Raw genomic sequence first — 15,632 nt, 5'->3', positions numbered from 1 at the left:
CATAATATCTAGCTCGGTCTTATAGAGCTCTGCCCGGTGTAGAACAACTGTAGTTCCACGTGCAAATGATTGAAACCCTTCTCTTGAAGGCGATGAGAAAGCTTCCTCTGCTCTCTTCTGCCAATGTTCAACCGCTTGCACACTTTGCATAGTTGTTTTCGGTGTTGAGATAATATTATATGAAGCAAATGGCTCATAATCAGGTGTTTGATTCCGAGTCTCTTGTATCTTGTCAATTACAAGTGGAGGATTATATGGATATAGTCCTGTATTTCTCCAACCAGATTGAATTGTACGGACAGTTAGAGATTGCCGTCGGATTTGCGGGAGGTCTGAAAGGAACGTACGTAGCTTATACTCATAGTCGTAGCTACGTACTGCTTGATCAAGTGCCTTTTGATGAAAGTGTTTGCACTGCTTAAAAACCGCTACATCAAGAGGTTGTAATAGATGTGTTGTATGAGCAGGAAGGCAGCAAATAACAATGTTATGCTCTTCTGCTAATGTAAGAAAGCGCTCTGTTTTATGAGAGTCATGGCCGTCAAGTAATAAGAGGCGAGTATCATCTGGTGCCATATGCTCTGCAGATAGTTGGATAAAATGCATAAGGTATTGGATTGCAATGTCGTCGTTTGAATACCCGCTCTCATTTACAATAATGAGAGCATTTGGCTCAAGGTCATCATTGTACCATGAATCCATATGAAGTTTGCCAGGGATAATGATAGCTTCTGCAAGTGCAGCACCACTTGCATTTACTGCCTCAATTACAGTAACAGAGAGCCGATTCTCAGGATTATCAACAGTCCACTGCTTTACACCGATTGGTACAATAACAGCCGTAGACTTATAACACCCAATCATATAGCCTGTCTCATCAACATTCCATAAATTATATGGCTTAATGTTATGTTTTGTAATAAGGGCGTTATATGTGAGAAAGAATTCCTCAAACACCTCTTTCTTTTGTGCTTGCTTCCGATGTGTATTTAACGTCTTCGTGTGAATTGTATGAAATTCGGGGTGTGCTTTTAGAAAGCGTTGTAGCCACCGTTGTGATGGTATCGTACGATTAGGTCGTAAGTCTGCAACTGCCCGTAGTATCATAGATCGGTTGGCAGGGACCCCGCGCTCAAGTTGGTCGTATATGAATTGACAGACCGCGGTCTCTTGCGATTGAGATAAGACTCGATTGCTACCTCCGTGGGGTAATTGAGGAGACGTAGTACTCGTAATACGACGTCGGAGTGTCTCACGGTTGACATTGAATTTATTTGCAACCCAAGCAATTGTATATGTACTTGGTTGTTTTAAGAAGAACTGTTGGGCCTCATTAAGGCGAGCAATCATAGTAGGATCGTTATTTTGAGGCATTGTAGATACTACGTTATGAAGAATACTATTATTTTTTCTATATATCAAAATAGCGGTGTACGCACATCTTGCTGTCGCACGCACAACTTGCTGTCGCCACCTACGAGCGAAGCGAGTGGGTGGAACACCGAGTACTAGGACCACATTTCTACCGAGGAACTACGTGTCCAAGTTCTAGAGGACAGGAAGCCACCCGACAGAAAGCAACAAAAAGTCGAGCCACGGGCGCAAACCATGCTGAAACTGAACTAATTGAAGAGTAAATTGTCAAAGACGACCTAGAGGAGGAATTAGACTACATTATAGAGTAGTCGAGTACTAAACTAAGAAATTGATTGTTTTCCGGCCAGACTGGTGGTGTTCGTGACAACTAGGCGATCAACGCCATTAGCGAATTTGCGCCTTAAAATAGCGCTATGCCACCACAAGATCAACTTCTACAAGACCAACTTCTACCCTGTCGCATCCTCACCAACTTCTCAATCAACACTCATCCTTCCAACAAAGGAAAACCAGAATCCTGCGGAAAGAAAAGGGTCTGCTCTCTTCGCCTAGACATTTCTCTTGACGTGCCTAACCACCTGAAGTGAACCCTCCCCCTTCCACAGCAAAACCAACCACAAGCCACCCACCCAGCTTCCTCTTCACCATGTCCGAACTCGACGTTGAAGCCCTCCTGGACTCCACCGCTGCAACATCTACTGAACAAAATGGTAGTTCTACTCAGCCGCGCGACGCCGACGACCGCCACCAGTCCGAGCGCAACGAGCGTCGTGACCGCGACCGTCTCCGGAAGCCCAGCCGCGACAGGAAACACCGCAACCGCAGCGCGGAGGTCGATGAGGACCTGAAGCAGCCCGGGAGCGAGCATGGGAGCGCACAGGGGAGCCAGAAGAGTAGGCGCAGGAGCAGGAGCCGCGATGCTGACGGACGGCACTCTCGTCGTCATAGGGATGCACCACACGATAATGGGGATTACTACCGAGGCGGGGGCAGGCCGAGGTCGAGGTCTAGGTCGCCGGGGAGATACTATAGGCCACGGGGGGGTGATAGACGGGATCGCGATCAGAGGGATGAGCGAAGGGTGGGAGGGGGTGAGCGGAGGAGAAGCAGGAGCCCGAAGGGTGGTAAGGGCAGTCGGGATGGGACGCCGCCGCTGACGGAGGATGAGAGGGATAAACGCACTGTTTTTGTGCAGCAGCTGGCAGCGAGATTGAGGTCTAAAGAACTGATTGCATTCTTCGAGAAGGTTGGCCCCGTCAAGGAGGCGCAGATCGTCAAAGACAGAGTTAGCGGCAGATCCAAGGGGTATGTTTGTTCCTTTCCTGAACCTACTGTGTGAAAACATGATGCTAACTTTCTGTCTTATAGTGTTGGTTATGTCGAATTTAAGAATGAGGAGTCTGTTGCTGCTGCCATTCAGCTTACTGGCCAGAAACTCTTAGGCATCCCCATCATCGCACAGCTCACAGAAGCCGAGAAGAACCGTCAAGTCAGAACCGCTGAACCTGCCAGCAATAACCCGAACCAGATCCCATTCCACCGTCTCTATGTTGGTAATATCCATTTCAGCATCACTGAAGGCGATCTACAGAATGTTTTCGAACCCTTTGGAGAGCTCGAGTTTGTGCAGCTCCAGAAGGAAGATCAGGGTCGAAGCAGAGGATACGGATTTGTCCAGTAAGTTACCCTACCCTGTCCCCTCCCCTCACCCACCGAGTTACATTCGCTAACCGCCCGCCCCGCAGATTCCGCGATCCCCACCAAGCCCGTGAGGCGCTCGAGAAAATGAACGGGTTCGATCTCGCAGGTCGACCCATCCGTGTTGGTCTTGGCAATGATAAGTTCACCCCTGAGTCCACTGCGAGCCTTCTACAGAGATTCCAGGGCCAGAGTCACCAGCAACAGTTCCAGGGCTCCGCATTCTCTGGCGCAGGCGGTCGCGGCCCTCAGGCAAGCGGAGGCGGCGGCGGCGCATTCGACCGGGCGGGCGGCCGCGATAACGATAAGGGTGCGGGAGGCGCCAGCGCGCTCGATGACACCGATGTGGGGGGGGTCAACTTCAATAACTATAGTAGGGACGCCTTGATGAGAAAGTTAGCCCGAACCGATGAGCCGGCCCCGGCGACCAATGGCCGCGATGACAGACGCGAAGTGGCTAAGCCAAGAACAGAGGTTAAGCCTCCTCCGATTAATGTTAACACTGCCAGTCGCTGCGTCGTTCTGAGGAACATGTTTGATCCTGCTGAGTAAGTATTCCCCCTCTCCGTTCCCCCTCTTACTATCAGAGTGAGTTCATGAACAGAAGACTAACACGACACAGGGAAACCGGTGAGAACTGGGAAAAGGAGCTCGAGGACGATGTCCGCGCCGAGGCTGAGGAGAAATATGGTCACGTCGTTCACATCTCTCTAGATCCGAACTCGCAAGGTGACATCTACCTCAAGTTCGACCGCGTCCAGGGCGGCGAGAACGCCATCCAGGGCCTCAACGGGAGGTATTTCGGCGGCCGCATGATCAGCGCCACGCCCGTCGTCGACGCCGTCTACAGCACCATGTTCTCGCGCACCAAGGCCATCTGATGCATTTCTGAGTACTCTGGTGTTTTGAGCTTGAGCTAACAGTAGGTTATTTGAGAATTGAGAATGGGGGGGGGTTATGAGGATTTTTTGGGGGGCGGTGCGGAGGGGGGGCCATCTTGTTTGCTTAAGGGTAAAGCTCCAATGACAAGAACGATTATTCAGATCATATTAATTGCCTCTGTGTACAGTTTTTATATATTTTTTATTTAAAATCACTCTCGTGTGTGTACTGCCTGACCTGGGTATAGAGCCAAATCCATCCGACGGTATCCGGGCCCTTTTTAATTTGTAGCCACGTCTGTTTGTATTGCCCCCCCCCTTTTTCCAAATTTTCCACCAAAAACGCGGATTAAGTTCACTTCGACCCTTTCTTCCCGTTTCGAACCCAACGCCGCACGCTTCCGCGGACTTCGATGTGACTGAAGGTTTTTTGATTGTCACAATACAATCAACCCACTTTCTTTTATCACAACTCTTTTATCTTCCTTTTACGAAGGTTCACATTCTCACATTCCACTACTTTCTTTTTCTGGACAGTCTCTTCTGAGTGGATCGAGGAGTGCACGACGCTGTTTCTTCACGGGACTTTTGAGTGAGGAAAGTTTCGTGGTTGTCAGGATCGTCGTGACGTCAAATTGACCTGGGGGCACTTCTTCTTCTTCTTCCTATTCCAGGAATCACATGCCGTCAAACCATCTTCGTTGAAGTCTCATTTCCAACTTCCATCAAACCACCTCATCACCCACGTTCTTTCAACACCCACCATGTCCCCCTCCAATTCCCAAAACACAACGGAGGCCCCCTCGTCCGACACCCCCAACGACACAACCTACCTAACCTCCATAATCTCCGACCAACTCCGCCTCCTCACCAACTGCATGGCCGAACGCGACCGCGCCTCCACCGAACGCGACCGGGCCTGCGAAGAGCGCGACGCCGCCACCGCCCAATGCGCGAAATACTACCACGACATCCAGCTCCTCACCTCCACCATCTCCCGCCTCGAAGAGCAGGTCGCGCGCCAGGACACCGCCGCGCGCACGCACGCTAATAAGACCCGCGAGCTAGAGAAACAGGTTAATGTTCTCAGCCAGCAGGTGGCGGGGAAGAGGGCGGTGTGGTTTGAGCATAATCCGCGCTCGGGGGGGAGGTCGGGGGGGAAGTCGGTGAGGAGTAACAACCCCTTTGCTACGCCGACGAAGATGGGGCCGCTTGTGGTGTTTGGGAATGGCGGCAGCAATGCGGGGACGCCGACGAAGATGGGGAGGACGGTGGAGGAGGCGATGGCTGATGCGTTGGCGGGGGGTCAGCCGATCACGGCGCAGCTGTTGAGTCGGTTCGATAGCATTCCTCCATCTCCGCAGCATCTCGGCCCTGTCACGCCCGCATCTGGGGAACTGCCATGCGGCCCCGCGAAACCGTGTACGCTCAACACCTACGCATCGACCGCGAGCCGCGTGATCTCAGCCTGCAACGGGGTGGCGCAGAACGGGATCGACACGTTCCCCGCGACGAGCTTGATTCCATTTGAGAGCAACGAGGAGCTGATCGCGGGGTTCGTGGCGACGTTTGATGATGTATATCTCATGGTCTGCGGGTGGGTCACCACGTATGCGGATAAGATCAATCCGATTGATGAGAAGGATATTGGGGTGCAGCCGAGGTGCTGGGCGTATATGCTGAGTTGTCTCAGTCCGCTGGGGGAGAAGGATGCGGCGTTTGTGATTGGCAGCTTTCAGCGCGATACGGCGACGAGGAGGTGGTTTGTTATGAGGATGGTGGTGCAGTATATTCATCTCCATGTGTGGAGTTATACTACTTGGCTTGGGTATAGCGATGCGAGTGATGCGGATTTGAACCGTATTTGCAAGAAGCTCGCTGAGAAGGGTAAGTCCAGCCGCCTCGTCCACTCGCTCTTCCCTTGAACTTCAACTAACACCCCTCCCAGGCGTGACTCTCGACCAACGCGGTGAACTCCTCGCCGAACGCTCCCTCTGCGTCTCAGCCATCATGGGCACCCAAGACTACCGCGGCTTCCGCAAATACATGATCGCGCAACACACTAAGAAACTGCGCGACATCCTCCCCCTCGTCCTAAACCCCGGCATCAACCGCTCGGACGCCGGTCGCGACCTCGCCGTCGTGGTAGCCAAGGCCTTCGATCTCTCCGCGCAGCTGTTCACATGCGGCTGGACGTTCATCATCAGCATGCCCGAAGCCGGGGCGAAGTTTGCGAAGCCCAGTATGCGTGCTAGAAACTCGGATGTGGAGCCGCTGGATCTGCAGATGAGGGGGATGAGGATTCGGTTCGCGGTTACGCCGTTTGTGACGCTGAGGGATGATAGTGGGTTGGCGATTGTGACGAGGAATATTGATCGGTCGAGTGTGCTTATTGAGCAGTAAGTAGGTGGTCATCCTTTCGGCGTTAGATCGGAGTTGCATTTGGCGGTGGTTGGATGGTTTACTGAGAATTATTAGATCGCGGTGTTCTCGTTGAGTGGAAGATGGTCGGCTTGTTGATGGTCATCTTTCTCTGTTCCTTGATTTGCCATGAGATGAGCTTGTCCGCTCATAGGTCAGCAGCTCCTTCGTACCTAAAGCTTCTCATGTCCTTCGGTGTGACGTGTGCTTCCTGGATGCGTGTCCCGGTGATAATCTCGTCAGCCAGTCAATCTTCATCCAAGAGCCCTCATCCTCCCATCGCATGTTCTTGGTCGTTTCACTGAGCATTGGATGATCGTCTCATTGAGCATTGGATGGTCATCTTCTTGAGCATTTGAGGATCATCTCGTCGTGTTTACGGTCGGTCGTCTTCTTCAGAATCGAATGATCATCTCATTTATGGTCGTCTTCTTCAGCATTAGATCTCCCTTTTATCGATCATTAGACAGTCGTCTTCTCTCGCATTAGACTCTCGTCATCTTGGGCACCGCGGGCCATTAATTGAACAAAAGGAAAAGGAGGTCATACCAAACATTACCAAAAGAACTGCACCGGCATATTGCTTCATAACCATGTCTTAGCTAGCTGAATATAAAAGGATTTGATCCATATTTCGGATATGATTGTGATGTAGGTAAATTGTGAAGCTTATCGTCTCCTTTTCCCTGGTGTGAGTGTTAACCGCCTATTTTACCCGTGGATTATGTAAACGCTCCCACCAAGATCGGGGGATGGAATGTGAGATGCGAGGAAAAGGTTTATATAATGATGGTATGTTCTTCTGCTGCAATGACGAAGTCATGTTAATCATGAAATTCAGTGGGACCGACTGGAGCAGCGTCTTCGCTGTAATGGCCATATTATCAACCTTGCGGTCCAGGACTTCCTCTTCCCAAGCAAAACGGACAAAGACCTATACGACCCGTTCAATCACTTAACACTTAGTGAGTTGGAGACACAGCTCTCGAACTCGACGCAAGTGCCAGCCTTACCCTTAGCTGCACGATTCCTGCCCGATCAGAACGAGGAGGTATATAATGTCCCAAGCGCGTTAGAGACGGCAAACTAGAGAAAGCAGGGCCCCCTCGGGAAGCTACACAATATTGTCGTCTATATCCAGAGAAGTCCTAAACGACGAGACGTATTCTACAAGTACTCTAAGGGTCTGGGACTTATTCGTGACCAAAAGACGCGATGGAACTTGTGGTACCGTATGGTACAGCGACCTCTTCATCCCAATTGTCAGCGGGGTATCGAAAGGATGTGTAGGGATCCAGACTACGAAGACGACCTATTTGAGGACAAGCTTGGGCACGATGAATGGGATTACTTAAAGATAGTCTGTGACTTTCTCGCTTGACTTCAGCGAGGTTACCCTTGCATCAGAGGGAAGAGGCGCTTCACTCGAGCTTGTCTTGCCACAGATTGACTTCTTACTCACTCAGACTGAGAAAGCTAGAGATATGTATGAGGAAGACCTAATGATGAGAGTTGGAGTTATGGCGGCGTGGAAGAAATTCGACAAGTACTACGCCCTCACAGGGAGATCTGCAGCATACTGTGCTACAACCCTCTTCAACCTAGCACAAAAGAAGGGCTGGATTTGTTGTTTTTGAGAAGCTTCTCTCACGCTTCTCTCACTTTCGCTGGCTTTGTTCAGTGGTGAGCTGTGACAGGTCTTTGGTCTTTGTCTGCTTGGAGATTTCTGGAAGAGCCTGGAACAATACAATCATGCATATAACAGTAGCTCTTCTCCTGAAATACGATAGTTAGACCATCCAGAAAACACATTCTTTGCAACTGGATTAAGAGTAAGTAGACGCCCAAAGAGGTCGAAGATGGTATGCAGAAGGTCGACGCTTTATGGAAGAGTAGGTATAAGCTAGAGGATTCAGTCCTAGCTGTAGCGGCTTCTTTAATGCCAACACTATCTGTTACAACATAGTATCCTAAGAAGAAGCTTACCAATTACGATAAGTATCGCAAGGCCAATTTCGAAGAGCTGATGATTCGGGAAACCATTACAGACGAGCTTGAGCAATATCTACAGGACGCGCTCGAGTGGCCTGGCGAGGAACCTACCCATTCGCTTTGTTTGTAATTGTCGCATGCGCGACTCCTATCGTGTATGTAACCCACCACAATATTGTTAGCACCCTGTGAATATCGGCTGTTGATTTTGCGTCAAACACAGTATCTCTATCTTCACTGCCTTAGTATCGACTGCTAGTTGAACTGCGTCCTTTGGATTAGCTTCTGTGCTGATTCCAGAAGAATACCTACAAATGTTGAATGCGGCAACTGTTTCCTTTGAAGTGGGCGATGACGGAGGGACGGGACACGACCACGGAGTTCAGTCCCAGGCCCATCATGCTCTCTAGCTTACGTTAGCATAGAAACCAGTCTCTTGCGTTTGAGGTATCACCTTATCACCATAGTCCGCAGAGAGTCTTGTTCTCCTTTTCTGCGATCCTCAAAGCTCTTTGGACCTCGGTGTGGACTAAACGCATCAAGGCATGGCTCTTCTTTACCCTCATCCCACGACCATGACCTACTAAAGTCACATATGACCGACGCACAGTTCATAAAAACGTCAGGCTTGATGTCTCCGTGAATGACCCTTGCACCATGTAATACTTCCATCTTTTCCATGCAATGAATATAGATGTGAACATACTCGGCGTCCAGTCCATTCTTATACAGCTCTTGTGCATATTGACGCGTTGAATTACTGATCCGTACATCGCCCTGGGCATTATGTACCTCTATCCCATCGAGAAGTTCAAGAATAATGATAGGAACATCCTCTCTGTTGTTGTGGAAAGTACGCCATTCACGGGGACATAACTTCCAACTTAACATTGTCGCTCCGTAATATATAGGAAAGAATTGTCGCGTTGGGTACGAAATGTGTTTATCGATGTGCTCATAAACGCGTCTCTCTCGTCTCCACGGATGGAAGCGTGCTTCTAGTTCAGCATCTGAGAGGTTATATGACTGGAGGCGATGGCGATCTAAACGTTTACATTTTGCGCTATAGGGCTCGAACTAGAAATTATGTTAGGTAGATAGATTGAAAGTTGGAGTCGCGAAGCACTCACTAATTTCACAGCATATGTATTGAGACCGAGGATAGCCTTGTAAACTTGGCCGGTCTCAGTTTGATGTGCTAGTGGTCCACGAATCTTTATCTGTTCAATGTCTTCAATGGGTAAACGCTTTACTTCTTTAGCCATTGAAGACATTGTATGGTACACATGTCGTTGATTGTGAAAATAGGGAGTTTGTCGTGGAAATAAGGGACCGCCGCTACCTCCACTTCCACTTCCACTGCCGCTGCCACTGCCGGTACCAGTACCATAATCATAGTTGGTATCAGCACTGCCGCTGCCGCTGCCAGTACCATAATCATAATCGGTACCACCACTACTACTGCCAGTACCATTACTGGACAGGTAGCGAACCATTTTCAGACACGAGGACACTCAAGAACTTTAAAGCTGAAAGAGTCCAAAGGGACCAGAACCGTAGGGCTGGTTAGGGTAGCCAATGGGTCTACTGGGATTTGACAGCATGCCTGCGAAGCTCCATGTGCTACACTCTGATTGAGCACGAACAATTCAGCCTTGCCGATTTCTGATACCGCCCTTATTTACCCCAACAAATCAGATCTATTTGCCTTCGGGCAATTTGGTCAACATTGAAACGAGTAAGTGCCCCCAAGTCACGTGATTTCAAATCATAACATGTACTAACGGTTCAATAGTACAGAGAAGATTAGCATGGCCCCTGCACTAAGGATGACACGCTCAATCAAAGAGAAGCTACCAATTTTTTTAGGTTTTTGTTTTGTGTTTTCTATCGTTTATTTACGAAGCCATCTCTTCGCTCTTATCGTTTGTTATTCGTTCTTGCCTTCATCGTTGTCTTGTCTCTCGTGGCCTCCCAAAGCTTCAATATCTTTTTCCAGTTTGATTTTTTTTTCGCGTAATCTCGCTTACCAACGTGTCTCGCCATCCTCGTCCCAGCTAACTCCCAACTCCCGTCTGTAGAAGCTTCTCTCCACCCCGCTCGCCATCCTCTACACTCTAACTTACACTTTCGAGTTGGATATTGCGGTGGCGCTTGTGGCGTTTGGGGCGGGAGAGCAGGCGCTTGCGACGACGGTGGGGCCGTTGGTGGAGGTGCCGTGTTGTTGGGTTGGTGTATGGGTTAGGTGGGTGGAGGGATTGAGTGCTGCGTGAGGGGCTCTGAGGTGAGGGGCTGCGGGAGGCATGTGTATGATGTTGGTAACATACGATTCACAGTTGCATCATCTTTCCCCTCACAGAATGGGGGACAAACGTGGGGTTAGTGTGGAGTTGTTAGTGTAGTAAATTCACTACTAAGTTATTTTGGGCTGTGGTATGGGACACACTTGTCGCATAATGCAGGTGAGATTTGTTATGGTGGGGCTAGGGATAAGGGCTGATATATAGGCAGTGTTCAGTATTAGTACAGGAGCTATAGGAACAGTCTCGTTGTGGAGTGTTTCATCCGCTTCCGACGATTATGGAAAAAGGGTTCCACATGCCGTGTCATAGGTGCACGGCGGTGGTATGTGAGTACCCCCTCAACACCCCCCCTACCTTACAGTCACCTAACCCCATCCAGCTCGATTGGTTCCACTGGAACCTCTCCCTCGCCTGGATCGCCGTCATGACCGAACTCATCATCGGCACCATCCCCCGCGAACCCCCCATCCGCCTCCTCACCATGCCCGTCCCCAGCATGGTCTTCGCCTTCCGCCTCGAGCTCGTCCTCGTCGACGCCCTCCGCCTCCTTGGCATCCCCTCCCCCGTGCGCATCTCCTCCGTCACCCGCGGCGCCCCGCTGCGTCCTGGCGTCTACAGTTTCATCGAGGACGTGTGCGCCGTCGATGGCTCGGGTGGCACGGAGTTCCGCCAGCGACTGAATCTGCGGTATATGGCGAGTAAGCCGTTTCGCCGGATGTTGCATCGGCTGACGCGACAACGTCGACGGCGATGATATTTACGTTGTCGAGGAATGCGGCGTATGTTATTGGGTGGACGGTGCCGTTTGGGTGGGCGGCGGTGTGGACGCTGGTTACGACGAAGTGGGTGCAGAAGAGTCTGGAGGTTGAGAATAAGGTGTGGAGAGAGGAGAAGGAGCATCGGCGTTTGGGTGGTGTATGACCAGTGAAGGCGTCTCAAGGGTTATAGCTCAGAGGCCCGGTCTGGTGGTGAATATGAAGCTTCTCCGGACGTCTCTGGGCACCTAACAATAAAAAAAATATTGATGGCTCGACTTTTGGAATCAATGAGACAGCGAAATATACGATGTATAAATATTTTTGTTTAACAAAAGTCTGAGATGGGATCGTTATGATAATTGATACCAGCATTTAAGCAGATGGGAAATATCATCTCGGCTATTTTGAAGCAGTTTCTTTAGAACACTCCTGTTGTACGTACATAGTTCCTGATGATAAGTTTTGTCGGCACCTATATTTTCATTTTCACACAATAATGGAAAAACTGATAATTTTTTATTAGACATTAAACCTCAAGTCTAACACTATTTTTTGATAGGGAGTATTTATTACATTCATAACAAACCACAGCCAAGCTAGAGACGTTTCGAACTATTGCGCTTCTGCAAGAGCAAATATTACTTGTAAAGACCGTAGCTCGAAGCTCAAATCCCACTAATGTAGTTTAGCGCAAAACAAAACAAAATCGATCACGTGCTCACGCGCCGCCTCGTCGCGGTTTGACCATGTCGAGTCGTCGGCACAGCCACAGCCGCGATAGCACATCACGCCCTCCTACCTCTCAATGCCTCCATGACCGACCTCTCGTCCATTCTCCCCGCCTTTCCTACAGCGCCATATGCCCACCTCCTCCCCTCACTCGAGAGGCAGGGCGTCAGCACAACCGACCTTCTAGCGCTCGACCCCGCCGCCCTCGCCAAGCGCGCAAATATACCTGTCGAAGATGTCAAGCGACTCTGCACCCACGTCCTCAGGGCGCTCCAGCGTGATCTTGGCCTCACAGGCGACGACCCAGAGACGGCGCTCTCCTCGCTCCGAGGTACGGGGAACCAGATTTCGAAGAAGTGGGATGCTATCAGCACCCTCGATCCGAGCCTCGATGGTCTCCTGAGCGGAGGCTTCCCAGCAGGATACATCACTGAGATAACTGGCGAAAGGTACCACCTCGCCTCCATCAATTGGCACCACAACTAACCCCAGCAGTGGCTCTGGCAAAACCCAACTCCTACTCCTGCTCCTCCTTGCAGTGCAGCTCCCATCCCCTCACGGCCTCAACCGCTCCGCAATATATATCACCACCGAATCTTCCCTCCCAACCACCCGCCTCGCCCAGCTCCGCGCCGCACACCCCATCCTAGCTGAAACCTCCCTCTCGCGCATCCTTACCATCCACGCCCGCGACCTCGAGACCCAAGACCACATCCTACGATTCCAGCTACCCCTCGCCATCCGCCGCCACAACGTCGGGCTGGTAGTGATTGACTCCGTTGCCGCAAATTTTCGAGCTGAGTTCGAACGCAGCGGCGACGGCGGTGCGGCGCATGGCGCGAATATGGCGCTCAGGACGGCAGAGCTGGTGGGGCTGGGTGCGCTGCTGAGAGGGGCCGCGAGGAGTGAGGGCGTTGCAGTTGTAGTGTCGAATCAGGTTGCTGATCGGTTTGCGCCGCTGAGTGTGGGAGAGGGTCCGCGGGGCTCGTGGGCAGAGAGTCAGGGGCGCAGAGAGAGGCTGACGCTGGATGGGCAGATGCGGTTTTTTACGGGGTGGGGGATGGAGAGTATTGGGAGGAGGGGGGATGAAGACGCCTAGTTTGGGGTTGGTGTGGACTAATCAGTTGGCGTGTCGGGTGGCGGTGGGAAGGGGGGGAGGGAGGAGATGGATGAAGGTGGTTTTTTCGGCGTGGGGACCCGGAGGGAGGGAGGAAGTGGAGATTTGGGAGGGGGGAGTGAGGGCAGTTGGAGAACAAGCGAGGGAGACAGCGGAGATAGTGAATGAAGCGATTAATTAGATCAGTGGACGCGACCTGATCCGCTTTGATTGAGTTTATGTCGCTCTTCCTATCTTGTATCCATACTGCCCACTACGGTGTCTACGATTGGGTGAAAGAGGGCACAATCAGGCTATGAAGCGATGCCATCGCGTTTGGCCAAACAAAACTCGCGCAGGTGTTGAGCTGCGGAACATGGACAGCCTTTCCGAGATGGCTATCGCAAAATACATGCCTCCCACGGCAAAATGACGGACACAGCACTCTCGACTACGACCTAGGAGCCTGAGGATGTTGGAGAAGAGTGTAGTGAGCCGCCTGCTACAAAACCCAGCACTTAATACCTCTTCACTGACTGGTACATGGGCACCTGAGCTGTCTAGATACCGTGCATAGCTGTCCGTGCCGTCCTTGCCCTCCTGCCGTTTTGCTTTTACAACTCTTTCACAACAAAGCAGCATGACCCGCTCTGTCGTACCTCTCGGATAGGCCACTCATACCTTCCTACTCACTTTCATTTCGCTCAAACACAGTAATTTAGCGAAAACCGTAGGACTCAACATCCGTCTCACCCATTAGTTAGGTAGGCCAGAGGCTGGCGAACCTTTTTAAAACATGTGGCCGAGCATACGACTCATTCTAACAGCAACCTACTAATATCATATGCATAGAGACTCTACCGTCCGTCTAGCTAGCATCAACGTAACCCCTGGGAATCTCCGTATACTAGTTTCCTTCTGCAGGATAAGTTAAGTATATCTTCTGCAATTGCAAGGTAGTCAAACTAGGGGAGACTCGCCTTCGAAGTCCTCGCCCATTGCCGCGCTCAGAATATTCCTTACTTCTACAGTGTCCTCAAGAAAGCCTAGAAGCATTTCCGCCGCATCTTCTTGGGATAACACTGATATATGGTCTTTGAGAAATAGAGGTCCTTCGTAAGGGTTTCTGGCTACAATTCTCTCACAAAATTTCTGTATGCGGCGATCGATAACGTCATGGGCCACCTTAGCTCCCGTGGCATCCAAAAATTCTTTTAGCCCAACTACTTCGAGTTCTTTCGGGCCCGGCGATATTGAAGGAGGTGGGTCGACCACTATACGTTAGTGGCATTCATAAGGTCGTCGTAGGGCACGGGAGGTTTCCAGCGACATTATGACCGTCTAGCCGGCGGGGTCCAAGTCGCGCATCTCTGCCCAGCGCCGACGATATGGGCTGTTGCTGTTTTTGCCTCGAGGCATATCTTCAGGCACAGTAAAGCTTTCGGCAAGAATTGGGCTGATCTCGGCTGCGGTTTCTGGATCGCCGTCAAGAAACGCTGGGGAGCTAGAGAAGCTGAAGAGATTCAGTGGCTGGATTGTATATTCGTCCGATGATGTTAATAGTGATTGTATATAGATTAAGAAGCCGGTGGCAAAGCGCTCTGGCTTAAGGAGTGCATCGCCTAGGTGGATGTAGATACGATCCTGCGTCTTATATATTTGGTCTAATACGAGTATTTGCTGGACGGGAAAGTTGTCAAGGGGCGCCATCTGGACCCTATTAGCCGCTGGGGCACTTGGGAGCTAGGACCTCATACGTTGGGCAGTTGAAAAGGCGCCCGCAAACATGGCAGTCGTGCGTTGTAATATCTGAGGATACGCCGCCAGCTCCACAAACAGCTGCCCGCTTAGCGCATCACTTTCCCGGATTGGACTCTGAAGGAAGTAGAGCTTACGAAGCCTCTCTACCTGTGATAGTGCGCGTGCAAGTTGGGCTGGCGTGCCTTGAACTCTGTCGATACAAATGCTGGATGGACGTGACTTTAGCCATGTTAGGCGCGCTGAGGACAGCCGAAATAGCCTCTACAGGAAGATTGTTTAGTTGTTCCAAGCTGACATGCTCCCCGTTGAGAAACGCCATTGTAATAAGCCGATTAGACGAGTGCATGGTAAGAAACCGAGCTGGGTCTTGCAACAAGACGCGAGAAAATATGGCTCCACCAGCGTGGGCTGGACTCGCGGTTACCATGTCTCACATAATACCCAGAAGCGAGGGCAAGATCGGCGCGGATGGCGCGGATGGCACGGTGATTTGCTTGGTCTGAGAAGATGGTAATGATGCGATGACATGCCGCAGTGAGGGGGGGTATCCTCGTAGCGCCATCTCCCCATTGTTATTGTCGGCTCGGCAACGGGACGGCGGCGGTCGCCGATCTGT

General features: G+C 51.0%; 6 protein-coding genes across 6 annotated transcripts; 4 read left to right on the top strand and 2 right to left on the bottom strand.

Annotated features, from left to right (window-relative positions):
• Positions 1-1,435: 1,435 nt before the first annotated feature.
• On the top strand, positions 1,436-4,024 carry VC83_00796 (uncharacterized protein). The gene is made up of 5 exons (XM_024464483.1): positions 1,436-1,910; positions 1,962-2,682; positions 2,746-3,054; positions 3,123-3,623; positions 3,698-4,024. Exons 2-5 carry the CDS (start codon positions 2,024-2,026, stop codon positions 3,954-3,956), a joined length of 1,728 nt encoding a protein of 575 aa, XP_024327594.1. The 5' UTR covers positions 1,436-1,910; positions 1,962-2,023; the 3' UTR covers positions 3,957-4,024.
• A 98-nt stretch (positions 4,025-4,122) lies between these two features.
• Positions 4,123-7,064, top strand: VC83_00795 (uncharacterized protein). The gene is made up of 2 exons (XM_024464482.1): positions 4,123-5,843; positions 5,905-7,064. Exons 1-2 carry the CDS (start codon positions 4,721-4,723, stop codon positions 6,357-6,359), a joined length of 1,578 nt encoding a protein of 525 aa, XP_024327591.1. The 5' UTR covers positions 4,123-4,720; the 3' UTR covers positions 6,360-7,064.
• Positions 7,065-8,209: 1,145 nt separating this feature from the next.
• On the bottom strand, positions 8,210-9,865 carry VC83_00794 (uncharacterized protein; the record flags this gene model as incomplete). Its single annotated transcript, XM_024464481.1, has 3 exons — positions 8,210-8,775; positions 8,824-9,446; positions 9,500-9,865. 3 exons carry the CDS (start codon positions 9,863-9,865, stop codon positions 8,625-8,627), a joined length of 1,140 nt encoding a protein of 379 aa, XP_024327592.1. The 3' UTR covers positions 8,210-8,624.
• Positions 9,866-10,825: 960 nt separating this feature from the next.
• VC83_00793 (uncharacterized protein) lies at positions 10,826-11,593 on the top strand (the record flags this gene model as incomplete). Its single annotated transcript, XM_024464480.1, has 3 exons — positions 10,826-10,831; positions 11,052-11,359; positions 11,443-11,593. The coding sequence occupies 3 exons, from the start codon at positions 10,826-10,828 to the stop codon at positions 11,591-11,593; spliced, it is 465 nt and encodes a 154-aa protein (XP_024327597.1).
• Positions 11,594-12,141: 548 nt separating this feature from the next.
• On the top strand, positions 12,142-13,296 carry VC83_00792 (uncharacterized protein). Its single transcript, XM_024464479.1, has 2 exons — positions 12,142-12,608; positions 12,655-13,296. The coding sequence occupies exons 1-2, from the start codon at positions 12,244-12,246 to the stop codon at positions 13,256-13,258; spliced, it is 969 nt and encodes a 322-aa protein (XP_024327598.1). The 5' UTR covers positions 12,142-12,243; the 3' UTR covers positions 13,259-13,296.
• A 1,300-nt stretch (positions 13,297-14,596) lies between these two features.
• VC83_00791 (uncharacterized protein) lies at positions 14,597-14,965 on the bottom strand (the record flags this gene model as incomplete). The annotated part of the gene is made up of 1 exon (XM_024464478.1): positions 14,597-14,965. One exon carries the CDS (start codon positions 14,963-14,965, stop codon positions 14,597-14,599), a length of 369 nt encoding a protein of 122 aa, XP_024327595.1.
• Positions 14,966-15,632: the final 667 nt, after the last annotated feature.

This window comes from Pseudogymnoascus destructans (genome assembly GCF_001641265.1).
Source record: "Pseudogymnoascus destructans isolate 20631-21 unplaced genomic scaffold scaffold_2, whole genome shotgun sequence".
NCBI lineage: Eukaryota > Fungi > Ascomycota > Leotiomycetes > Thelebolales > Thelebolaceae > Pseudogymnoascus > Pseudogymnoascus destructans.
Note: the sequence above shows the minus strand (reverse complement) of the source record. Positions and strands in the feature narration are given on the sequence as shown.